We start from the raw sequence: 26148 nt of genomic DNA, 5'->3' as shown, positions 1-26148 counted from the left end.
ACGGTTCTCTGACAGAACCGAATCCTCCTGCATGCTGCCAGCCTGGCGCGCACGGTGGCGATGCTGAGCTCTGGTGCTCGGTCGGCGACCGGGGCAGAGGCCAACCGTCCACCACTCTATGGCTGATGGGTCATCCATGGTCGGAACCTGGTGCTTTGCGGTCTGGGAACTTGCTCCTCCCTTGGCCCCCTGATGAGGATCTGAGTGGGAAGTAGGAGGGGGAACAACTGGTTGGGGCAGTCTGACGCCGAGGGCAAACTCTGGCCAGATGACCCATCTGTTTGCAAATAAAGCATTCGCCTAATCTGTTTGCAAATAAAGCATTGGCCTAGAAGGCGAGAATACTCCAGTCGCTGCATAATGGGGTTGCCCCGAAGACTGGGAATAGATATCATGTGAGGCACAGAATCCGGTGAGGCAATACAAATGTGGAGAGATGGAATTCCAGTTGCTAGTGCGAGGTGCCTCGCCGAGGCCCGGGGGGGGGGGCGGGGGGGGGGGGGGGGGGATTCCATCACTCTCCCGATGGCACCACCAATCATCGAGAGAAGAGGAAGGTATTCCTTCCTGAGGCCTGGAAAGTAGACTGTCACAGGAAAGCCTGAAACTCTAGCTAGAGGGTCGGATGCCGGGTCAAAGCTGTGCTGCCACCGTGCAAAGAAGGCCTGGGTTGTATGCAGTGCAACAGGGCTATGCTGCATGACAAGATCAGACGCTGCTGGCGAGTTGAACTCAACTTGGTAGTAGCCGCGCCCCAAAGGATGAATATCTGTGCTCTTTGCTGGTGCACCTAGGAGACCAACCTGAAGAAGATCTGTGAGTTGGCCACGCTCGGGGCAGCTACCGACAATCTTGCATACTAGAGTGGAGGCCTCTAGGGATGCAACAGTCGTAGCGAGAAGCTGCAGGTCCGCTTCGAAAAACGAAAGGCAGGTAACGGTGGCCTCGGTCGAGGGAGACGTGCCATGGAGTCCTCCTGGGGGCGAAGACCAGAAGAGGCCGAAACTTGCCGAGAAAATGAAGAAATGCCCACAACCTGAGGGCGTTGCCGAAGGAACAAGGATGGGCTAGAGAGTCGGAAGGAAGGGGTGGAGGGCGTAGAAAGGAAAAGAAAAGAAAAAAGAAAGAAAGACAAAAGAAAAAAAAAAAGAAAAAGAAAAGAAGAAAGAAAGAAAAGAAAAAAAGAAAAGAAAAGAAAAGAAAAGAAAAAGAAGAAAGAAAGAAAGAAAATGTCGGGATGAGAATGGGGGCAGGGGGCAGATGTGCAGTCAAGAGGAAAGAGAGGGGGGCAGCGCACAAGCAAGAGAGATGGAGAGGGCAAAAGGGCAGGCGACGTGAGAGGGCGAAGGCGGGCAGGGTGCAGGTCGGGGCCGGGGCCGGGGCCGGGGCCGGGGCGGGGGGGGAGGGGGGTGGGGAGCGTTCACAGCTCTCGCTACGCTATTCCCTTGTGTTTACAATCATTTTTTGTGGGAAGATGTTTATAAAATTGTCCCCATCAACGTGTTGTTCTGCAGAATGCAATTACACATTAGAGCGGCATTTTTAAGGAAGATGATTATGCAGATTATGATCTTTTAGAGGGGGAGAGGGGGTGGGGGGGGTGGGCTTTGTTACTGGTTATGGCCAACCCGCTGGCCAGGTAGGCTGCAGTATCTTCCACAAACCCCACATCCAAGAGCTCCTCCAAAAGTGCAGATAGGGAGTCAAATGAATGAGACCCTCTGCTAGTCTCTCGTTCTTGGTACACATTCCATGTCCATCGGACACCTTGTTGCACAGATAACATGCTTCGTGTTTGTCTTGTCTTGTACTGAAGTTTTAACAAAAATTTACGACTTAAGCTATTTAATCTATTAATGGGACAATTTTATTGCTGATTTTCTGAAAAATTATGAGAAGAGCTACATTCCATGCACTGGTGATTTAAGAGTACCTGTTTACAATCATTTTTTGTGGGAAGATGTTTATAAAATCAACGTGTTGTTCTGCAGAATGCAATTACACAATAGAGCGGCATCGTTTAAGGAAGATGATTATGCAGACTTAAGTCCCTACAAAGAGTTTATTTCTCCCATTACAAAGGACTTGATATTAGATTTTGAAGATTCTCAAACATTTTGTCAGTCAGTAGAAAACATGGAGTCGTCCACTTCCCAAGTACATGAAGCAGAGACAAAAAATGGCTCGAATCTCCAGAAAGAATGTATAGAGAGAGATCTGTTGATCTGTGATGAGGCGATTTCTCAACCAATAAACCATACTTTGACTCTTTTTATATTACTTGCTTAAGTTTCTACTTGAATGGTACAAAGCCTCTGTAGTTGTATTGGTGAATAGGTATATCTGACCAAATTCTTCTATCGAAAAAGAGATCCACTGATGCAAATTTTTTGGTCAAACGATGCTTGCATTGAGTTCTAAAGGATCTGTGTTGAGCATAGAACAGGATGATTGATGGTGTTGATTGTACTGTACAGGTTGGCACAGATGATCACATTACAAATTCCACTGGACTGGAAGGTTCTGCTGCTCCTGTGATGTGTCCTGTGGTTTCAAGCTTGATCACAAATGATCCTCTTGTTGTACACAACACCAAGGATGGGTTTGACAGAGTGAGTTCAGTGGGTGTCAGCCCTCCAAGGCTGGAACCAGAAGACATATCATCAAGTCCAATCGTATGTGACCAAGGTAACCATCTATAAACGGTGGTTTTTATGATTGAGCAAAGACAATAACTGTATAAAAGTTTCCATATTAATCAGTGTCATATTTCCATAGCTCTGTTTTTGTCATGCCATTATCTACAAACCGTTATTCTCCTTCTGTATTTTGCAAGGAAGCTGAACTTTGAACCCCTGATTGCTTTTAGTAAAAACATACTCTAAACAGAAAGGTTATAGTAGCACAGATTCAATGGAAATTTCCTCTGAGGATGAAGTGATGGAAGAAAGCATTACTCGTGAAGAAATCCAAGATGATATTGAAGATGGAGAAGTATCAAATGCATCCTTTTTTAAGGTTTTGGATCTAGTGCTTCACATAGAATGGCTACACTTCTACAAAATGGAAAATTTTATTATTGAGTGAACTTTGACAAGCAATTCTTCAGATGGAAACTGGCACCTGTGTACACTTCTGCCTTCAAGATCAGGACATAGACAAATTTCTACAGCTCAGAAGACAGTCCAAAAAAAGCAAGAACCTTTGGTAAGTTCTACAAGCTCCATTCACTTTACTGTTCCAAGCACCGATTTTCAATTTCATGTCGATAAAAATCACCTAAATATCCAAGAAAGCCCATGATCTTATCAAACTCTATGGGTGATATTCTGATTATTAATGCCATATTCCAAGCTATTGACAGCAATAATTTATCACTTATACTAGCTGACCTTTTATGCGTCAATCAAGTTTTGCTTAAAAATACACGTTTGTTCTCATTCTGTTCACTATCATTTACAGGCTTGTGCACAATCCGGAGAAGTTATTACTCCCAGACATTGATGACTCTAACCAGGAGCCAAAGATCAATGACTTTGAGAGTCGCTTGCAAACTTCTATTATGGTTGGGAAAAAGATATTTCGGGAAGCACTTTCAAGATGTGGGTTTTTAATTACCTTTAAAAGTGAAACTAAGTTTGTGGAGAGTAATTCCTTCAATTTTTTGGGGTGCATGGGAAGTGATCCTATTTTCAGTTTCTGGAATGCTTGTGTTTTTCAGCTGGTATTGATCTTATTGAGCGGTACAACATGATGCGAGAAGATCCCTCGAAGGTAAAGAGCTTTGTGTGTGTGAGAAGAAAGAAAAGAAAGAAAGATATATTAACGTCTCCTAAAGGCCGAAATGGCCCATGAGACCAAAACAAGGTACAATCGATGATGATGATGTCTCATCATAACAAATCTGAAAGAAAGAATGAAAATAGTAACATCCTAAGAGAGCTAAGAGCTGAAAGCTGAACCGTTGAATCGTTGCGGTAAACTCCTCCGGTGGCAGGCAATGATGGCTCGAATCTGCCGATGGTGAGGGAGTCGTGGACGTGATCCTTATGGTCGTGGGTGTCTCGCTCTACAGATGGCAATGGCTCGGTCTAGGGTGACACCTCTGGAGGGTGGTCTGCCAAGTAGGCCTGTAGATGGGGGAGTAGAGGCTGGTGGGGTTACAGTGCTGGCTCCGAAAAAATCTGTGAGGGCTCTCTGTCTAGGCGGCTCTGGTCCCACTGCCCTCCTGTCCCTCAATAGGCTCTCTCTATGGCGTCTAAGCTCAAGCATGAAGAGCCCTAAGCACCTTTGGTCCTCAAAGTCCATGATCCGACGCAAAGGTCCAAAGCCTTTACGGAACAGGCAGTGGTACCTCCCTTGGATCTCATAGTAGACAGTACAACGACATATATAGTGTTCCTCCGACTCCACCTCCTGATGGCAAAGCTGGCATATGCGGTCCTCTAGTGATATATCCTCATATCGACCTGTCTCTATCCTCAGCCGGTGTGAAGAGGTGCGAATCTATCCAATAGCACTCCGAATACCATGTGAGAGGTGTGTGTCCATGTAAGCATGGCGTATAATAAACCCGTCCGAAGAGAGGTGTAGAAAATGACTATGGTAATGTGCCATTTTCGTGCCCAACGGCTGCGGGGGCCTGACCCATGTCCTCTCTGTATCTAGTCTCACGATGTCCATCTTGATCACCCGATTCAGCTCTGAACGGCTGAGATCTAAGAATGGGCAGTCCAGGCGGTAAGCAAAAGGCGGTAGTGCATCAATACTCATGCCATGCAAGGCCAGCCATGTGTGCATCTGGGCATACCAACACTGGGTGTCTCCCTCATCTGCAAGCTGTTTGGAGGAAGTGAGTGCTAGGCGAGGGTATTTCTGCTGAGGGAGCTCCCATATTCTATGGAGAAAAGTAACTGCACGGAACAAAGCCTCAGTAACCACTGGGCAGCCCCATCTCTGCCCTGATGATCTCATGTGGTACAGATGACTTGCTCGGAATTATGCATGCAATCATCATCACTAATGGCCGCTCCATATGTTGCCATCCATCGTAATAGTCTCTCTCTGGTCCGTCCTGTCCTGCCAATGGTTCCCTCCTCTTATGGAAAAGACTAGGCCCCCATATCTCAGCTCCATAGAGAGAAGTGTCAATGTAACCAGAGTGTCAAATAGCCATAGTTTCGTGCGTGGCTCCTGAAACTGTATGTCTGCGCACTGTCTCTCAAGTGCCCCCAAAGCTGCAAATCCTCATGCTAGTCTAGCCTCTGCTACCTCCCTCATAGAAAACCGCGGCCCTCTGAAGGTCACCCCCAGGTACACATAGGATCTGACATACTCAACTGGCTCTCCTCTAAACATAAACTGCATGTGTGTTCTAGTCACCCATGCTTGTATGGTATTAAATGTCATAACCTTGGTTTTACCAAGGTTCACTATGAGATCTTTGTCCACACAAAAAGATTGCAATGCATCCAAGTGTCTATGTAGTCCCTCAGGAGTGTCTGAGATAAGCACAATGTCATCTGCATATAGTAGGATGGGTATCAACACCCCAGCTAGGCTCGCCCTTGGGCCGGGCACCCCACCCAATCTATCCACATAGTCTAAGACCTCATCAATGTATAGCCCAAAGAGCGTGGGTGAAAGCGGACAGCCCTGCTTCACCCCAATAGTACTGTTCACTGCATCCGACAAGCCCCCTGGGGCACGTCCTATGCCTATCATTGACTCATACAAAGTGTATACTCCCCACTGCATCTCCTCGGGGACACCAATATCCTGTAGTCTCCTCATAAGCCTGGCACGTGGTACTGTATCAAATGCTTTGCGGAAGTCCACAAAACAACAATATATCCTCCGTCCTCGTGCTTGTCCCTCCTCAATAAGAGCTCTGAGGGTGAGTATATGATACAGTGTGGTGTATCCCCTCCTAAAACCAGCCTGTCCAGTTGCTCTATGTCCTTGCCTCTCTACCCACCGGCTCATCTCATGCTCCAAGATGGATCCGTATATCTTAGCCAGATGATGGCCAATCATGATCGTACGATAGTTATTGGGCATCGTGGGATCCCCGCTCTTAAGCAACTGCACAATAGTGTTATCTGTCCAACTAGCTGGGAAACCTTCACACGTAGATCTATTAAGCATGTGTACAAGGATCGGTGCCAGAGTATCCCGTGCATATGAGAAATGTTCAGCTGATAGACCTTCATGATCTTGCGCCCTCCCTGTGTGTAGTCTATCAATCGCATCTAGCACCATCCGCAAAGTGAAGAAAACTCAATGATCCGGTCGAGGTGACGGCGGGCGCGGAATGGGAGGCTGTCCAGGTACATCGTATAGGGACATCGCATACTCGTGCCAAGTGTCAGGTGCTGTGATCGGGGTAGGTGGCTGCCTCTCCTGGAACATTTTCCAAGCCCTCTTACTGTCCTGACTCAAGAATACTTAGTACAACTCTGCCTCGAGCTTTGCCAGGTAATCCCGCTTCTTCTTTCGCACAAAGCGTCAGAAGGGCGTCCTGGCTTGTCTATGTGTACGTGCCCCAAGGGCGACATCTCTTTGTAGCTGAGCTCGGGTCTCTCGGCATTCGTCATCATACCAGCTATTCTGTGGAATAGTACTGCTCAAGGGCTTAGAGGCAACTATAGTATATGGGAAAGCATATGCTGCCGAGGTATGTAGTACCTCTGTAAAGCCTCTCGTAAGCTCCTCTAAAGGGCTATCTGGGTCAAGAGTGAAAAGGCCATCGTAGACTGCACTGCAATAAACTCCAGCAGTTTCTCGTGTAAAATGGTATCTAGGGTGGCGAGAGAGAGGTAATGGCGATAACCGTCTTTGGTTCCTGCATACCACTATGAAGCATAAGTATGCATGATCTGCCGCCATCCCAATCGGCCTGTCAGAAATATAGAAACTCTGGATATGTGGCATCAAAGTAGGGGATCCCATCAATTAGTCCACTGTACTAGCACCCTTCTTGTTATTCTAGCATGTAAAAGCACCTGAACCGGGCCATCGTGACAAACCATTATAAATAAGCAACCCATGAGCACTCCCTAAGGCCAAGAGATGTGTCCCATACTCTGTGATCTCACCCATATCTTGTGATGTCCTTTGTATGCCCACTTCATCTGCTTCAAGCTCTCTATATAAAGGCTCCTCTGTGTCATAAAGTGTTAATTGCTCATCGCCCGTACGAGCATTGAAGTCCCCCACCAAAAGAATGTCTCCCAAGTTAGCAAAGCGTATGATGTCCTCATACAATGGCAAATAAGGTGACTCACCCTGCTGGGCATATCTCAAGTAGGCAGGAGGAAAATAGCATACGGCAATGTATATGTCATGTAGCCTCTTTGTGCGAACTCTAATCCACATATATCGTGCATCGTGCATGTGCGTCTCTATGTACTACATGAACCATATCCCGAAGCTCCTCTCTAAATAACACAGCCACTCTGCTTGATCCTCTAGTACTACCTGGTGTACGTGGGTGGGGGGGATAAACTGACTCCCATGTAAATCCGCGCACTGTCAGGAGGCGACTCCCTGCACACTGATGGGTCTTCGTATAGAAGACAATGTCTCTATCTCTGAATGTGTCTTCAAAGTATCTTGCATCTAGATAGAGACATTGTCTTCGTATAGAAGACAATGTCTCTATCTCTGAATGTGTCTTCAAAGTATCTTGCATCTAGACGTAGAGATCCATTACAATTCCATACTGTCATCTTTAGGGTCCCATGGGCTGCGCACCGTCATGTGGATCGGCGCTCTGTAATAATCACCCTACCGTCCATGTACACTGCCCACTTCCCTTCCTTCCGTGCTTCATATACCCAAGGCATATGCTCTTTTCTGTGTGCTACTTGTGTTGGTGTTAGATCCTCATCCAGATAAATCTTCTCTCCCTTGAGAGCCATCCTTTTTGATAAGAAGGCCCTCTTCGATCCCATGTCTGGGAACTTCAAGATCAATGCCCGTGCCTTTGTAGCATCCTTGCCCACTCTCCAAGCATCCACTATGGGGAGCTCAGATACTCCCATTTTAGTGCCAAGATCTTTTGCATCCTCTTTGGGGGAGCTTTTCTCATTCCATCCAATAACTCGCACATGTAAGGCCCTGGCACGTCTCTTAGCATTTGGTATTCTCTTCAACATCTGCTTTTGTTTGCTTTGTCACCTCAGCAAAGGATCTGATCTCTTTCTCAACGTGTGTTTTCAACTCCTTAATTTCATCAGCAAGTTGGGGTGTTACCGACCCCTTTTGCCCTTCTAGCTATTTTTTGCATGCCAAAAGTTCTCCTTGGAGTTCCTTGATCAAGACATCTTTATTTGTTATGCATTTCTTCATCTTAGTTTTCCACGATTGGACCTCAGCTATTGCATCACTAACTTTTTTATACACCGCAATTTCCATTACATTCACCTCTGTTCTCAAGAGGGCCTGCATTTCCCCTTTCAGTGCCATATACATCTCAGCCGGCAATTCCGTTAGTATTTCCTTATGCAACTCCTTCCTCATGCATGCATACATGTCGTTCTTCCGGGCTTCCATAGCCTCATACATGTCCTTTTCCAAATCTAGTCGCATGTCGTTCAATTCCACCTTGATCATAATCTGCACTTTCTCATACATAGAATCGTCTTTGGTTCTAGACATTTTCCCCACCCTAGATGAGCCCGGGGAAGGCGTACTTTCCCTCATTCTTCTACGAAAAATGAGCCATGCTTTAGGCGGTGTTTGGCAGACCCCTTGGTCATCAACATTGCACGAAGTATCCATTTCTCAGAAGCCCACATGATGCATACATGCATTCAGCTGGAATCACTGGAATAGAACCTCTGAAATGCTGCAATAGTTTGCTCTCGGGACCAAAACCCAGACTATGTATACATAAAAGCTCACGGCTTGAGCCTGCACACTTTCAGCTTTCAGTTTTGCACGCCTGCACACTTTGTACCTGCGCACACAGCACTACCTAAGAAGAGAAGGAAAACAGGAGGGTGGGCTCCCTTTCCGGTTGGTCGCTCTTGCAGAGGGGGGGGCGGGGGGGGGGGGTACGTCGGGGGCCTATAGTGCCAAAATGGTCCGTCTTCCTCTCTAGCGAGGAAAGGGCCTGTGTACGAAGGCGGCCTGGATCTGAGTCGCCCGTGAGGCACTCTCAACGTCCTCACAAGAGAGAGAGAGAGAGAGAGAGAGAGAGAGAGAGCGAGAGGTTTTTTACGTCGTAGGAGACCACATTGATCTAGTAGCACAAAATCTTGGCAAGTTGAGCAGATTGTTGTTGGCACAGGGCATTGAGCATAAAATCTTCGGTGCAAGAGAGAGGGAGAAAGAAAGAAAGAAAAGAAAGAAAGATATATTAACGTCTCCTAAAGGCCAAAATGGCCCATGAGACCAAAACAAGGTACAACTGATGATGATGATGTCTTATCATAACAAATCTGAAATAAAGAATGAAAATAGTAACATCCTAAGAGAGCTAAGAGCTGAAAGCTGAACCACCGAATCGTCGCGGTAAACTCCTCCGGTGGCGGGCAATGATGGCTCGAATCTATCGATGGTGAGGGAGTCGTGGACGCGATCCTCGTGGTCATGGGCGTCTCGCTCTACAGATGGCAATGGCTTTGTCTCCAGAGTGACTCCTCTGGAGGGTGGTCTGCCAGCATAGTTGCAAAAAAAACGCGTCCTTTTGAAAAAATGAAAAACGTGTACTTTTCAAAACGTCCTAGTTTTTGGGACGCGTTTTTTTAAGATATTTTTTTTATTAAAAAATATTTTTTTTTTGGGTCGTGTTTTTTTGGTACATGTATGGTTAATGTTGAATGGTCATTGGTAAATCAATATTAAAGTTAATGTTGAATGGCATTGCCGTCACCAGACCCATGGGAGCCTGGGACCATGTGAATGAATTATCATTATGATTTAATGAATTATGATAGCTATAGGCTTCAAATTGTTCACTCTTGAGTTTTTATACACAACTTTTATAAATAAAATTTGTGGTTCTTAGGCTTAAAAACTATATATACAGGCCTTAATTATAGCTTTAAAAAATTAATGAATAAAAAAATTATTTTAAAAACTTCCTCAAAAATAAAAAACGTTTTTAAAAGTAAAAACTCGTATAATACTTCCCGTTTTAAAAACGTCTGGCAACTATGTCTGCTAGGTAGGCTTGTAGATGGGGGAGTAGAGGCTAGTGGGGTTACAGTGCTAGCTCTGAAAACATCTGTGAGGGCTCTCTGTCTAGGCGGCTCTGGTCCCATTGCCCTCTTGTCCCTCAATAGGCTCTCTCTGTGCCGTCTTAGCTCAAGTATAAAGAGCCCTAAGCACCTTTGGTCCTCAAAGTTTGTGGAGAGAGAAAGAAAGAAAGAAAGAAAGTTATATTCAATGTCTTCAAAAGACCCAATGGGTCTATGAGACCAAAAGTGATACAATAGTGTCTATGTAATCTCATCATCGTACAAAAGAAGACAAGGGCTAGAACTATGAGCTGGGAATGTCAAATCCAAACCATATGATACAAAATGGAACCATCATCATCATACAGCCTATGCAGCTAACCCCCGGTAGGAGGAGGGGGCATCAAGGATATCAAGCATGGAGGTAACCTGTATAAAGAAATAAAGAAACCAAGTTATATTAAACGTCTCCTAAGACACAATGTGTCTATGAGACCAAAGTGATATAGTGCTATCCATGGTATGTCTCATCATGGAAAAGAAAGAAAAAAATGAGTACACAAATAACGTAGCTTTCTAAAAGTAGAGGCTGATACAATGATCATCATGGGGAATTATATGGGGTATAAGCACCACTACAAGAGAGCTGTTGTGGTCATGGTAAAGCAGGGGCCACTAAAAGTAGCTCCGAGGTACACACATGACGGGACAATCTCCACCGGGGCTTCCCTGTATGTGAAGCTCAATCTGGATGTGTATGGGCAGGAGGTGTTGAAAACCATGACCTTGGTTTTACCAAGGTTAACAACAAGATCTTGCCGTACAGAAAACATGTAGAGCATCCACATGTCTATGAAGCCCCTCAGCTGAATCTGATATTAGCACAATGTCATCTGCGTAGAGGAGGGAAATGAATATGCCTGCAAGTGGAGCGTGTGGCCTGCCTAATCTGTCAATGAAGCTCAAGATCTCATCAATGTCAAGGCCAAAGAGAGTGGGTGATAAAGGGCAGCTCTGTTTCACCCCAATAGTACTAGAGATCTCATGTGGCATCCCTTCTAGGGTTCTCACCCATCTCTAGGGCTCTCACCCATCTTGTGACTGACTCATAAAGAGTGACGATGCTCCAAATCATGTCGAATGGAACCCCGATGTCATGTAGGCACTAGAATAGTCAGGCCCGGGAAACGGTATCAAAAGCTTTGTGGAAGTCCACAAAGCAGCAATAGATCCTATGATGGCCTGCTCCGCCCTCCTTGATGATGGCTCGAAGGGTGAAGATGTGATCAAGGGTAGAGTAGTTTCTCCAGAAGCCTACTTGTCCTGGGGTCCTAAATCCATGTCTCTCTACAAAGGAACTAAGCTCTCTGTAGCACCGATCCATATAGCTTGGCAATGTGTGGCCAATCATGATTGTCCTGTGGTTATTGGGGTCAAGCGGATCTCCACCTTTGAGGATGGGGGTGATGGTGTTAGTGGACCAGGAAGGTGGGAATCCCTCACACATGACTATTGAACATGTAGGCTAGTAAGGGCGCAAGTGTGTCATCGGCATGGGAGGTGTACTTGGTGGTGAGTCCCTCACGATCCGGTGCTCACCCATTATTACGTAGTCTACAAATGGCCGTGAGTACCATGCCCGGTGTGAAGAAAGTGGTGGTGGCAGCGGGGTTGGGGGGGTAGAGGTGGCTGGTCGAGGATGTGATAGAGAGAGTGTGCATATGAGTACCAAGTGTCTGGGCATGTGATGGGCGTGGGGGAGCAGTGCTCACGGAGTTCTCTCTAAGCATCCTTGCAGTTGGGCCGTAGGAAGAGTCGATACAAATGGCCGTGAGTACCATGCCCGGTGTGAAGAAAGTGGTGGTGGCAGCGGGGTTGGGGGGGTAGAGGTGGCTGGTCGAGGATGTGATAGAGAGAGTGTGCATATGAGTACCAAGTGTCTGGGCATGTGATGGGCGTGGGGGAGCAGTGCTCACGGAGTTCTCTCTAAGCATCCTTGCAGTTGGGCCGTAGGAAGAGTCGATATAATTCATCCTCTTTTCGAGTGTAAAACTCTCATTTCTTGCATTTCGTAATGCATCAAGAGTACCATGCCCGGTGTGAAGAAAGTGGAGGTGGCGGTGGGGGGTTAGAGGTGGCTGGATAGAGAGAGTGTGCATATGAGTACCAAGTGTGTGGGCATGTGATGGCAGTAGGGTTTGGGGGTAGAGGTGGCTGGTTGGGGTTGTGATAGAGGGAAAGTGTTTGGGCATGTGATAGAGAGAGAGTGCATATGAGTAGTAAGTGTATGGGCATGTGATGGGTGTGGGGGGGTGCTCACGGAGTTCTCTAAGCATCCTTACAGTTAGGCCGTAGAAGGCGCCTTAAGGGCAAAGTTAGAGGTTGTATATAGGCAGTTTGGTGCCAATTTGGTGGCCCTATAGGTGTCCGGAGGTGCCCAGGACATGCACCAATGGTTGGGACATATTATGGACACAATATGAACACATTTTATGACATTTTTATGGCCTGAAAAGTGAAAACCGACCTGATTACGACTTGCTATCACTTTACTATATAAAGGCAGGTCATGGGTCATTCATAATCATTCAAAGGCAGAGATTGTAAAGCCAAAGTTCAAGGGCATGCAGTCTAATAGTTTGGATCAGCCAAGTACATCTCTAAATCAATGTTTTCCATTAACGCACAGTGGAGGACAGTAAGCATAACTTCATTCATAGAATTCATAGTCTAGATCTACATTGGATCTATGACAATCATTGTAATTACTCCTTCATTCAGTAATATATAATAGGAGTAGGTTAGGTAAAGAGTCTCTCTCTCCTCCTTCTCTCTACTTCTCTATGTCATGAGCATGTGATTAGCATTAATCTTTATTTCTTTGCGTTAATCATCATTAAGCACGTTTCCACATAGCAGTCATGTTACAGTCGAGGATGATGGAGCGACTCCCATGGAGTCCTCCTGGGGGATGAAGACCAGAAGAGGCCGAAGCTTGCTTAAAGATAAAGATGCCCAAGAATTGAAAACCTGCCTTTTGGTTACGGAAGAGAAGAGGCAAGAAGGGAAGAGGGAGCGGGAGGAGGTGAAGCCAAAAGAGACCAGGGAGAGGCAGACGGGCAGCGGAAGGGGGACGGAGTGGCCGAGGGTAAGAGGTGGAGGGAGAAGGGGCAGGGGGCGCAAGCGAGGGGTGAGGGCAGGGGTGGGGGCGGGGGGGTGTTGGGCAAGCTCAGGGGAGGAGGGGGGCAGTGGCTAGCGGGAGGGGAAGACACAAGGGGCAAGGTGACAAGGGGGAGGGTGGAAACAAGGGTGAAGGGGGGGGGGGGATAAAGGTAGAGGATGGCGGGCACAGAGGGGGAACATGGGCAGAGGATGGCAAAGCAGGCAAAGCGAGGGCGAGCAGGGAAGGGGTTGTGTAGGCAGACAGGGAGGACGAGGGTGAATGCACGAAGGGGAGGGGTGGTGGCGATGTCCAACAGGGGGAGGATGGCGATGGCGGGCAGGTACAGGTCGGAGGGGAGGGGGGGGGTGCTCACAACTCACTCATTTGTATAGACCCTTTGGGATTTTTGAAGACGTTAATATAATTTTCTTTCCTTCTCTCTCTCTCTCTCTCTCTCTCTCTCTCTCTCTCTCTCTCGCCACACACACACACACACAGACAGGGGTCTCACTGAAACATTCACTTCAACTTGTGTTGGCAAACAACAGATTCCTGGGGCATTGCACTTTGATTTATCAACAGGAGAGGATGAATCAAATGACTTCCCAGCTGCTGTCTCTAGCGACATTGATGTGCAAGGTAACCTATATGTGAACTTTCTTACACCAAATTGTACTTTTTTCTATCTCCAAAATAAGATACTGCATCACACAGTGCAAGAAAATGTGAGTATATTTCTATTGTTTTAGCACTGAAATGGAAGACCTAAGACATTTTACTTTCTTCTTGTGCATTAGCTATAGATCATGTTTACAAGCATATTATTTTACCCTACAAGGGGAATGATTTAAAAAACGTTCAAACTTCAGATCTCACAAAGGTCTTATGAACGTTCCAAAGAAACTTTAGAGTAGAAAACATGACCAGTAATCACAAGTATGTCAGTGCCTTCTCTCCTACTAGTTTGGTGATTGATGAGTTCACTCTTCTTTGGTAGTGAAACTCCTTTCAAACGACAGTTATTTAGCTGTAAGTAAATGGCTGGTAACAAGAAACTGTTAGCATATATTATGCGACGTTCACATGGCACAATTCCCTATCCTTACATGGATAGATGTTTTTCCAAGTTCAAATGCATTGTTGTTTATGAGTTCTGCATTATGAAGTATAAAGCATTGATATTTCCTTCTGCCTTTAATGTTTATGTCAAACCATCACATCAGCATCGGTGCCTACTGGTCACTGGGAGCCTTTGCCTATAGCATGTCTGTTGCTGCTTGCTACATGTCAACATGTCAACTTTCTTGTCCCCGAAAATTCAATATTTAAACTTGATGACATGTTTAACGACTACTTGTTAATAAATTAGACTGAAGCATGTATCATAACAGGAGTTTGATTGGTGGGCCCTAATATTTCAAGTCCCGTGTAGAGTATCCTTGTGGCGACATAGCTCCGGTAGATAGAGGCCTACCTTTGGTCTTGATAATCCATGAATTGTGTTAGTGGACGGCAACCCTCTTGGAGGAGGCAATGAAATTAGCCTCATTATCTCATAATATACTGGACATCTGAAATAGATAGTAGTTGAAACCGGCCTTCAAAAAGAGAAAGGGCAGTGGAAACTCTGTCACACCAGAGAACAACAGAAAAATAAAAGGATATGCACGATGGGAGCTAGAGTGCTCCTGCTCTCTACACGAAGATGATTGGCCCCAAATCCACTGGCACCCCTTACGGTATTTCTTTAATATTCCGACGTATTCAAAAGTACAAGAGTAGCCCGTCCTCCACTTTACCCGGCGCACTCAGAAAATCCCGCATGCACACTCGTGTGCAAGGCCCAGGCCAGAGAGCGGGAATCCGTTGCCCACTCTTCCAAGGTACCCTCGCACTCTGACTTCTTGCAGGGAGACTCTGAGAGTTCTGAATGCCTGAAGTGAGAGACTTGGGCTCAATTTATAGTTTTTACAAGGCTTAGCGTTTTAAAAGCCAAAAATGTTAAAACGCAAAAAGCACAGGAACAAAAGCTAAAAACTCAAAAGAGCTTCTGTTTTTTTACAAACACACACACACACACACACACACACATATTTTTTTGGTAATATTCAGTGTAGTATATTTATATGCTCATAAATTTACATGATGGGAGGTCTCCGAAATGGAGAGTATCCCAAAGATCAGAAACATAAAAAGAAAAGCTCTATGCAAGAAGCATCCATATCACCCTCATGGCAGGCATCATATAAGGATTGCCGCAATGAGGCTCGGAAAGATTCATATGACTTGTGAATCTGCCGACCCAAGTATGCCAAATTATGCTCACTCCAGATTGTCCAAAGAGCCCAATATCTCACCCAAGAGAAAAATAGTGAGTATTGAGACAAAGACCTCATAAATCTGCCAAAGAGCCAGAAATGTTTCCCAAATCTGTGACTCGGGAAACGGAGCCGAAGATAATCTGAAATTCTCCTGAGGAGGATCCTAGAACACGGGCAGTGCCAAAGCAAATGAAGAACAGTCTCTAAAGGAGCCTGACATCTTAAACATGTGGATGGTGCAATGTGACGTTTAGCAAGTGTGATCCCCACTGACAATGTGCCTGTCATACATCTCCAAAGAAAAAGTCTTTGTTTCAATGGCATTTTACACTTCCATAAAATCTCGAGATTCTTCCGCCACCATGAGAGGGGCTTCCTTATATGCCACAGAGAATTAGCATGTTGCTGAATCCATGGAGCAGGCTGAAGAAGCCTGTAAGCTGCTTTGATGGAGGTTAAGGCGGGAAGAGGAACAGGATGAGTGCATGTAGCAGAGGGTTGCAATTGCCAATCCGTAAGCCTGTCTGTGTCAGTCACAGGAGGAACAGGTAGAAAAGGATGTAATAAATCAGCAATTTTCTTCCATATAGACCTATGATGCATTCCCAATGCATAGGAACCAGTGGCCCGAAGGAAAGATAAGACATAGCCCTGATCATCTACCACATCATGTATGTATTTAATTCCCAATTTCATGAGATTGTATGCCCGAACAGGTTCCTGTAAAGCGAGTGGAATGTCAAAGATGGCACTCCAATGAATACTTTCTTTCCTCATTGAGTTTGTCCCCGAGCAATTATCAGGAGTCCATTTGACCTTAGAAAGTACTTGTTTCCAGTCAAGTATCAGAGCAGTAGAGAAAGGACAGCCAGGTATCTTCCCTACAAATCTCCCAATGACAACCTCCCAATGATCAGTAATCCAATGACCATAAGCACAAGTCCTCATGTTGACACACATGGATGCTAGCATACAAGTCCATGGTTGTTGTTGGCGGAAAAAAGTATGCAGCATAGTCGCCTTCCTTGCAAGTACATGATATCTTATATTGAGGACATTAAGTCCACCATGCATCCTAGGAGAGCACACCATTTCCATCTTCATCAGTCTCAACGCTTTCACATCAGTTTTTGTCCTCCATAACATCTCCATAGCTTGAGACATAAAGGCTGAAATATCCCTGGAGGACCAATGCAGCAAAGGCAAATAGAACTGGACATAGGACATTACGATGGACTGTACTATTCTGAGCCTGACATGAAGAGGCCAAGTAGAAATCTTCCAGTATTCCAGTTTATGTTGAAGTCTTTGGAAGATCCATTTTAGTTGCTGCTTCCTGGTGATATGCCATCCTATGGGATATCCCAAATGCCTAACTACATCTTTGGAATGCACCACCTGACCCGGCCAAAGAATAGAATGCCAGTCACATTGTTTCAGGGGAAGTAATTTAGATTTGTCAAAATTGACATGCAATCCCGCTGCCAAGCCATACAATGAAAGAGTGGTCATAAGCATTTGAACTTCCCGGGAAGAATTCTGTGGCATAAAGAAGGAATCATCAGCATATGCTTGTCCCAAAAAAGATGCAGCCCCAGGGATTTTAAGACCAGTCATCTGTCCTGTGTTTGTAAGATGATCAAGATACATTAAAAGGGGATGGGTCGCAATGGCATAGACGAGAGCACTAAGAGGATAGCCTTGTCTAACTGATCGACCCAATGTCCATGACCGAGACAGATAACCCCCAAGAATGCACTGAGAAGTAGAGTCAGAATAAAGCCAGTAAACTGCATTTGCCATCTTGGGACCAAAGCCCAACTTGGTCATGATTTGAGAGATAAAATCCCATTGAACAGTGTCAAATGCCTTAGCAATATCCACCTGCAATATAAGCACATCTTGATGCGAATACTTAGCATATTCAATTGTAGTCAAGGCATTGGATATATTGTCATGGATTTGTCTTCGCGGCACAAACCCATACTGATGAGGATGAAGTACCGCATCGAGTATCCTGTGAAGCCTATGCACAATCATTTTGGTAATGAGTTTGTAAACTACAGGCATCAAAGTAATAGGCCTCCAATCTGACATATGGTCACACAGATGTTTTTTGGGCACAAGTTTGACTATGCCATGCTTCCAAGAGTTCGGCAACTGATTTTCTTGCCAGGCAACATTGATCATTTGTAAGAGGACTTCTTTCAAATCATCCCAAAAAGAAATATAAAATTCCACCGTAAGGCCATCCCAGCCAGGGGACTTGTATTTGCTGAGGTGAAACAATGCATTATCAAGTTCTGTGTCAGTAAAAGGTCTCTCCAAGGTAAGAGCATCATTCATTTCCACTATTCCAGAAACATATTGGAGAAATTCAGTCCTAGCCTCGGTCATTCAATTCGATGGGGAACTAGGAGCGGAGAATAATTTCTGGAAATAATTTTGGCATTCATCTTGGAGATCAGAGAAAGAGTGCGTCCAAGAGCCATCTAGCTTCCTTACCCTTAGGCATGAGTTTTTCTTTCGAGTAGCATGCAAGCCCTGAAAAAAGGCTTTTGATGAGCAGCCCTTATCCATGAGGGGCTTCATTCTTGCCCTAATCTGCCATTTGTGCAATTTCCTCTGATCATTAATAGTCAATTTAGACTGACCATGTGAAAGGGAATCCTTTTCTGAATCAGAGAGAGGCCTTAACTGAGAAAATTCAGTCAATTGTTGTGCTGTCCTTTTTGCCCATTTAACCTCATTCCTCCATTCAGTCATATGCCAGTTGCCATACTCCCTAATGACATTCTGCATACGAGAGACAAAGCTGTCCCAAGCATAATTCATGTCCTCCTGGGCATGCAAAGGCAAGGGATGAATTGCAAGTCTGATCATTTGCTGGAAATAATGATGTCGAAAATAAGCCTGATTAACATGCAATAATCTACTGGAGAGGGGTGGCAAATCATCCAGAGACATGCCAAGCTGCAAATTCATCCACAATGGAGCATGATCTGACAAGCCCAATGAGAAATCTATAAGGAGATGAGGGCTAAAATCTGCAAATTGTTGAGGGTAAAACAAATACCATCTGTCAAGCCTTGCCCAGTATGTAGTAAGTGCATTATGATAAAAAGTATATCCAGGCACTGACCCTTGGAGAAGCACCCATAAATCTTCAGCCTGCACAGAAAGAAGCATGCTGTCCCATTTCTTCCTTTCCAATGATAGCATATGAGATCTTGAAGTGGTGTTATCTCTTGGCAGAGGGGAATTATTAAAATCTCCACAGATGAATGCATTGGATCTCCATGGATATCTGCATAAAGAATCCCATAATGAAGCCATCATGGCAGAGGTCTGGGAAGCATAGACTGATGCAAACTCAAGAATATCACCATTGACATTACATTGTATGACCATCCATCTGCCACTGCTGTCATTGAAGGCTAACTGAGGCTCCAGCTCATGTCTAACCAGTATGCATACACCTGAGTAGGTTGTGGTACCAGCATAATATATATCATAACCGCCAAAATAAACATGATAACCAACCATGGAGTGTTGATTATGCTCTTGCAAACAAACAATATCTGGCTGCATTTTATGTACATAATTCCATAAAAGCCTCCACTTTGAGACATTGCAGAGGCTCTGTACATTGTAGGTAAAGCACTTAAGTGTTTGAGGCATGAAAGAGGTATATACAACAAAGTATCAGATATAAAAAACAAGACATCAGAGAGGCAAAGCCTCTGCCTGCATGGGCTGCATTCTTTTATGACCCATGAAAGACATAGCATTCTCCCCTTCTGAATCACATATGGGGATGCCCTTCTTCAAAACCCCCACCCAATTTTGAAGGACAGGAGCTGAAGTAGAAGCCTGTCCTGGTGAGGGAGAAGAAGCATCCCATTGAGACGAGATTGAAGGGGGCGTTGCTTCGATACAACCACTTTCTTAGGTTGTTGAAAACCATCTTGATCAATCCCTGCAGATTCCTTCATCTTCTCTTTTCCTTTATCTTTTCCTTTTCTAGCAAGTAACTGCACCTGATTGATTGGTTTGGCATTCTTTGCTCCATTTCTATTTGTTGTCTTACCTTGCAAATTCTCATTCTTTTCCCGTGTCTGGGGTGGCAAGGCATTGGGAGGGGGCTGATGCAGAACCATTGGGCATTCAAAGGCTAGATGCCCAAACTTGTGGCAGGCAAAACAAGCTCCTGCCACTTTAATTCAAAATAATTTTTTCCCAATTGCACTCCCTCAACTTCCACTGCAATAGAAGGAGGGGTAGGTGTATCAGTGTCCCAGAGAATGCAGAACCTGTTACGGTTTCCCATGGGGCGTGGAGGACAAATGACCTGTCCCAAAGAAGCAGCCAGGCCAGGCAACTCTTCATGCATATAGTCCGGCAAGTTAACAACCTCAACCCATACAGGACAATGATGTCGTATAAGACTTTGATAGTCCTTGTTTGGGGACCAGGGCATAGCATGTACCATCTGCTTTCCGTAAAACAGGGGAGAGAACTCAAGAAGCCTCTGCTTGCACGAAGCATCTGATAAATGCACCTCATAAAAGCCTCTGGAAGCAAAATACACTCCCTCTACAAAGCATCCTCCAAGGATGGAGTTAATCCACTGCGCGACATCACTGGCCGTTGGGATTCTTCCTGGAAAGAAAATTATAACTGCAGTTTGAGACAACTTCCTGAGAGGATTCACGAGGGACGGCAATTTCAATTTGTACGTGACCTCTGGAACCGGTTTGCCCCATTCCTGTCGTGAATGCTGAAAGTCATCCTTAAGGGTGTCAAAGACGTACTGAGCTTCCATAGTAAGTTCATCATCTTGTGATGCAGGCTCTGATAGGCGGCGCTTAGCATATGCAGGTCTTTCTTTTCGAGCATATGTACAAAAATCCAAACCTGAAGCCATGATTGAAATACGACAAGACAAGAAGGAAAAAAAGAGCAGCAGTACCAAAGTGTAGAAGAGCCAGGAGAGAGGCAAAGGTAGCGGGTAAAGGAAGGCAATAGGCGGGGCAGTAAGTGCAGTAGACAGGCTAGAAAAAGGCCGGCGAGGGAAAAAGATCAGAGGGCAAATGAAGGCGGGGAACGTGGAGCAGAGCGCAATTAGATACAACAAAAGTGAAGGTGGCGGCTGATGACGGGGCAACCAGGGAAGCAAGTCGCGCTTCACAGGCAGCAGGCAGGGCGCACAGGTCTGCGGGGCAGCTAGCACAGGCAGGAGCAGGGAGGGCGCACAGGTCTGCGGCACAGGCAGCAGCAGCAGCACACACACACACACACACACTGACACACACACACACACTGTGTATACATACATACACGCACGCACGCACACACACACACACACACACACACACACACACACATTCACTCCTAGTGGGATCATGCCCCTTGCACGTGGAAAAGCAGGACCACCACCCCCTCTAAGCAATGCGACAGGGCCTGGGACCCCCTTCTGGGCAGCGAGGCGGCAGCAAGGCCCCTCCTGGACAGCACACGGCACCTGGGGACCAGTTCAGGGAAACCCCTCCCCCCGGCCCGATGCTGCACAGCAGCTAGGGGTCCCCCCATAAGGGTCTCGATGAAGCTTAGGCCTCCCCTATTAGCTGCGCAGCTGAGCCTGGGGGGCCCACAGCCCACAAGCAAGGCTGTTCACAGCCCTGTCACACACAGGGTTGTGACATACCCCCCTCAAGCATACCCGATGGCACCATCAATGAAGAGCCGTGCATAGTACAATAGAAGATCCAAGAGAGAATATCCATAACTGAAGAACTTATATGGCAAAGACCAGCGTCCCAATCCTTTTCAACCATATACCTAAGTCCTGCAGAATTAATTCTTTAACCCACATTGCTGCAGCCTGTGAGCAAAATAGTAGCCAATCCAAATGGTACTGTTGCGCAACTGATACCATCTATCCATATCATGTGACTAGTACACATATCATAGAAGTCCTACTAGCAGATATATTGGCAGCATCTGGTACCTCGGGTGAGTCATCAGGAAATCACCGAGCGACTCCTAGATTTCTTCAATGTGCATTTGTTGACAAGGGAGTGGAGGTACTACCCCCCTCTTGAGTATCAGGCAATACTCCAGACCCACAGTCTGCTGAACCTGAATGAGCCTGTTCTAAAGTCAGCTCCAACTGAAAAGCTTCAAGATAAAGCTGCAAAATCATAGGTGAATCATTTTGAAACTTCACCAAATAACGACGTGTAACTTTGCCTCGAACTTTTCTTTCCTTGTGTGCCAGTATTTGTTCCGGTACAAGAACTTCATCAAGCTCTTCCACTCCCGGTTGCTACTCATCAGATACATCCTTAGGCACCTCTCCTTTGAAAGGTCCAAGTAGACTCACATGAAAAGCATTGTGAATCCTCCAGTGATCTAGTAACTTCAAACGATAAGCCACCTAATCGATCTTTTCCAAAACCTAAAAAGGCCCATAATATCTCATGCTCAACTTAGGGTGCTATGCATTTATCTTTTTCCACACTGGGATGAAATGTGCCTGCTTACTAAACCTATCAATAATAGTCCTATCCTAGTCCGAGGAAGATCAAAGATAAAGTCCATAGCAGTACTTTCCCACGGTCTATTTGGAATTGGTAAAGGATGAAGTAGTCCTAGAGCCTTTTGATGATCATACTTCACCTTCTAACAAATGATGCAGTCTCGTACAAAAGCATCTACATTCTTCCTCAAGGTAGGTCAATAAAAGAAAGCCTCCAATGCCTTAACTGTAGCCTCAATACCTCCGTGGCCTGCATAAGGCGGCGCATGACTTTCTGACATCTGTTATGACCTTCAATCTCAGCTGCTTGGTGACACACAGTCGACCATGCATCAAAAGAAAACCATATCTAAGAGTAACATGATCATGGCGACTACCACTAGACACCTGATCATAAACTCTGCTAAAATCCTCATCCTGAGCATACTACTCCTACATCTCATCTAGCTCATGATAAAACACCAAAGTGACAGCCGATACCTGGGGCTTCTGAGATAGAGCATCTGCAACAACATTCTTGTTTCCATCCACATGCACAATTTGAAAATGGAACATGGACAAGAAGTTGGCCCATCTCATGTGCTTCTCCGAGAGCTTAGCCTGAGTGAGGAAATACCGAAGAGTCTGATGATCTGTCTAGACGGTAAAATCAATTCCAAGAAGATAATGCTTCCACATAGAAAAAGCATGTATAACTGCTAACATCTCTTTCTCATAAACTTGCATATTCTTCTTAGCTCCATGAAGGATTCTACTCTCATAGGCAATCACATGCCCATCCTGCATTAGAACAGCTCCAATGCTATTCCCACATGCATCACATTGAACCACAAAAGCTCGACGCACGTCCGGTAATACCAACACAAGACCAGTAGTCAGCTTCTCCTTCAATTGAGCAAAAGCTGCTTGCTCTTTGTTAGCCCACTCAAACTTAACTCCTTTCTTAGTCAAAGCATGCAGCAGTGAAGCAATCTTTGTGAAATGTCGAATAAACTGCTTGTAGTATGAACAGAGTCCCAAGGGCCATAATGACCTATGAGACCAAAAGTTACATCATGGTGGATCTGATACAATGTCTGGATAAAAAACCCCAGAAAATGAAAAATAAAGATGATACTACTGGCACCTAGAAAATGAAACTGGAACTGGAAGGTAGCGGGGAGAGAGAGAGGTGGGAGGGGATGCGCAGGTGGGAGAGAGAGAGAGAGAGAGAGGGCAGGGGGGCTGGCGGGAGAGAGGGCGGGGGGGAGGGCTGGCACAGAGGGGGTTGCTGGCGGGAGGGGGGGCTGGCGTAGAGGGGGGCGAGGGGCTGGCGGGAGGGGGCGCAGAGGGGGGGTGGGGGGGGGGGGGGGGGGAGAGGGCGCAGAGGGGGTGCAGAGGGGGTTGCTGGCAGGAGGGGGGGCAGAGGGGGCTGGCGCAGAGGGGGGCGAGGGGCCAGCGGGAGGGGGCGCAGAGGAGAGAGAGGAGGGGGCGCAAAGGAGAGAGATTTTTTGTTCTACCTATGTTTTAGAGCCTGAAGCACAGAATCTGGATATGGCTTCAATGCGTCAATATATATCTAGTGAAAATGACTGTGGAAAATGTGGTATTGAAGAGAGAGATTTTTTTGTTCTACCTATGTTTTAGAGCCTGAAGCACAGAATCTGGATATGGCTTCAATGCGTCAATATATATCTAGTGAAAATGACAGTGGAAACTGTGGTATTGAAGAGATTCCGAGATGTAAGAAGGATTTGTCTCCTTCACATGAGACAAGTGCCACATTCTCACCTCAGAGGAGCCCTGTCTCTTATGTACGCCAGGAAGAATCTTTACTGACAGATGAGGTCTGCTGGGACAATTTATCATGGTCAACTAGGTTGGGACAAAAAGACCATGAAATGGAATCAATGCAATCAACAAAATGCAAGAATGAAAAGCATGATAGTTACGTGAACCACTGCACTGATGGTTTAGTTAGCAATACCGTGTCAACTTTCAGGAAGACTAACGAGGGAAGTCCACTGAGCAGCGATATGGAAGTTTGTGGTTCTGGCTTGAATACTTCTGGATTCTCTTTGATGCCATCGGTTGAGCCATATGATACATCTAGAACTGCGGAAGTGCCTAGAATGCTTTCAAATTCTCCTCCACCAGATAGCTTACTGTCATCTGAAGCAGGCCAAGATTTTCCTACTGCGGAAATAACAAACCAAGAGCATGCTGCCATTGAGATGTCAAGACAGGGAACGAAGTGCAGAAATATCAGCACAGCTACAGAAAACTCCACCTTTTCTTATTTGTCATCTGAAAGAGTTCAGTATCAGCACACCTTTCTATCTGGAATTGAGGGCACGATGAAACATGGTGAAGTTCAAACATGCAAAGATCAGAAGAAAAGGTTTGTTCTAGATGAACTAATTACAGGGGCAGTGAAGGCTGAATGCCAATTACGTCAAAAAACATTTAGCCATTATGGTCTTGAACCCTTGTCTCAGTTGCTGTCAGCACAAATCACTTCAGTGTACCAGAAACAGAAGACCAAGATTATCGTCTTCAAAGACCTTGTGGATGCATGTAACCATGGTAAGAGGAAAGACAAGCTCAGAGTTCTTGTCATTTCATTGTACACTTCATATATTTGAATGTGCTTTTTTTTCCCCACTTTATTTTACAGGTCAGAACATTGATCTTGACAGGAGTATTACATTGCAAAGATACTTTATTGCAGTTCTGAGCCTGGCACACCAACAAAATATGGGAAATATAAAGGTATGAAAGGGTTTATCTTTTCTATTAAGGATATCATTTACTATGAAATCAAGACTAGTACTTCGCAATAAAGTATCTACTGCAAGGAACAAGCCTCTTGCATTGGAGAGGGGATGTTACCAACATTGACTAGTACATTTATCAATCCACATCCCTTCTCCATTTTAAGAGTATTGTCCTCCTTTTAGACCCATAGGATTGATGAGGAAGATTGTGCAAGAAAACCAAGAGACCACTCCACGCCAGTGTATGCAAGCTCCATTGAACCTGTAAACTATCTGCAGAATACTGGCCTGTGTCTCTTCTTGGAGGTCTCGGGACTCCAAAGAAACTCTATATGTTTCTGCAATCATCTTTTCTTCAAACTGTTTCATCATCATCTGCTTCAAACTGTTTCAAATTTATACACTAAACTTACATTGGTTGAAATGCTTTTCACCCACATCGTGTGTTTACTAGTTTGACCACAGGGAGAGGAGGGGGGGCATTGCAACTTGTAGTCTCTCCCTTGAGAATTCTCTGCATTGACATCTGAAGTGCCTCGCAGGACACTAGAATTAAAGATTTTCAGATTTTTCTCAAAGAAGGATCCTCAGGGAGGCTTTCTGATATAACTTTAAGCCTTTTGCCTCCTGGTCAAAGTGTGACTACACCTTGAAACAAGGTAAAACCAAGAGGACTAAACCTACCTGATATATTTTTTCAATATGAACCTTTTCTCAATGCACATGAATGATCTTTACAAGATACTTACTATTTAATCTGATAATTTTACTCAGCAACATCGAGCCCTTGGAGGGCAGGTTTTGGCCAACCATGAGTAGAGAATTCAAAAATGATATCGTCCACTACAGATGATGGTTCTCCTGAAAGTATGAGGGTGTTCCAAATGTTGGGTTTTGGTCCTGCAAGCAGGTTATGTATTGATGGCTGTCGTTTTTTTTCGATTTACATTTTACACCTCAGTATTTGAGTTACATGTGATAGAGTATTTCCACATGCCATTTCAAAATGCTGTCCTTCCAAATGATGTATGTGAGTGCAAGATCTTAAATCTCCTTCCCTCCTGTGTAAACAGTGCTTCGATTGTAACTAAGATTGTTTTTAGTATGTTTAAGATTCTTTTGGCATTACTTCAATTTGATTCTAAAACATTTAACTTTAGTGGATGCCACATATTTCATC

The 26148-nt window shown here is 45.3% G+C and overlaps 1 protein-coding gene across 6 annotated transcripts in view; it reads left to right on the top strand.

The window, feature by feature from the left end:
* The window catches only part of LOC147613583 (uncharacterized), a 60309-nt gene extending 34161 nt beyond the window's left edge, over positions 1-26148 (top strand). For 2 of the 6 annotated variants that reach the window (XM_086781586.1, XM_086781592.1), the window contains 11 exons: positions 1992-2235; positions 2478-2688; positions 2870-3018; positions 3110-3207; positions 3463-3602; positions 3722-3774; positions 13899-13989; positions 23839-24777; positions 24869-24963; positions 25511-25627; positions 25743-26148. In XM_086781586.1, the coding sequence (XP_086637712.1) occupies positions 1992-2235; positions 2478-2688; positions 2870-3018; positions 3110-3207; positions 3463-3602; positions 3722-3774; positions 13899-13989; positions 23839-24777; positions 24869-24963; positions 25511-25621 (2131 nt within the window). In that variant the 3' untranslated portion in view covers positions 25622-25627; positions 25743-26148. The remainder of the gene's footprint in view (positions 1-1991; positions 2236-2477; positions 2689-2869; positions 3019-3109; positions 3208-3462; positions 3603-3721; positions 3775-13898; positions 13990-23838; positions 24778-24868; positions 24964-25510; positions 25628-25742) is intronic. The other 4 variants (XM_086781591.1, XM_086781590.1, XM_086781589.1 and 1 more) reach the window with 4 other exon arrangements.

The sequence above is a fragment of the Cibotium barometz genome, chromosome 43 (assembly GCF_041138505.1).
Source record: "Cibotium barometz isolate CiBa-2024 chromosome 43, ASM4113850v1, whole genome shotgun sequence".
Lineage (NCBI taxonomy): Eukaryota > Viridiplantae > Streptophyta > Polypodiopsida > Cyatheales > Cibotiaceae > Cibotium > Cibotium barometz.
The sequence above is the reverse complement of the archived record's forward strand: the minus strand, read 5'-3'. Positions and strand labels throughout refer to the sequence as shown.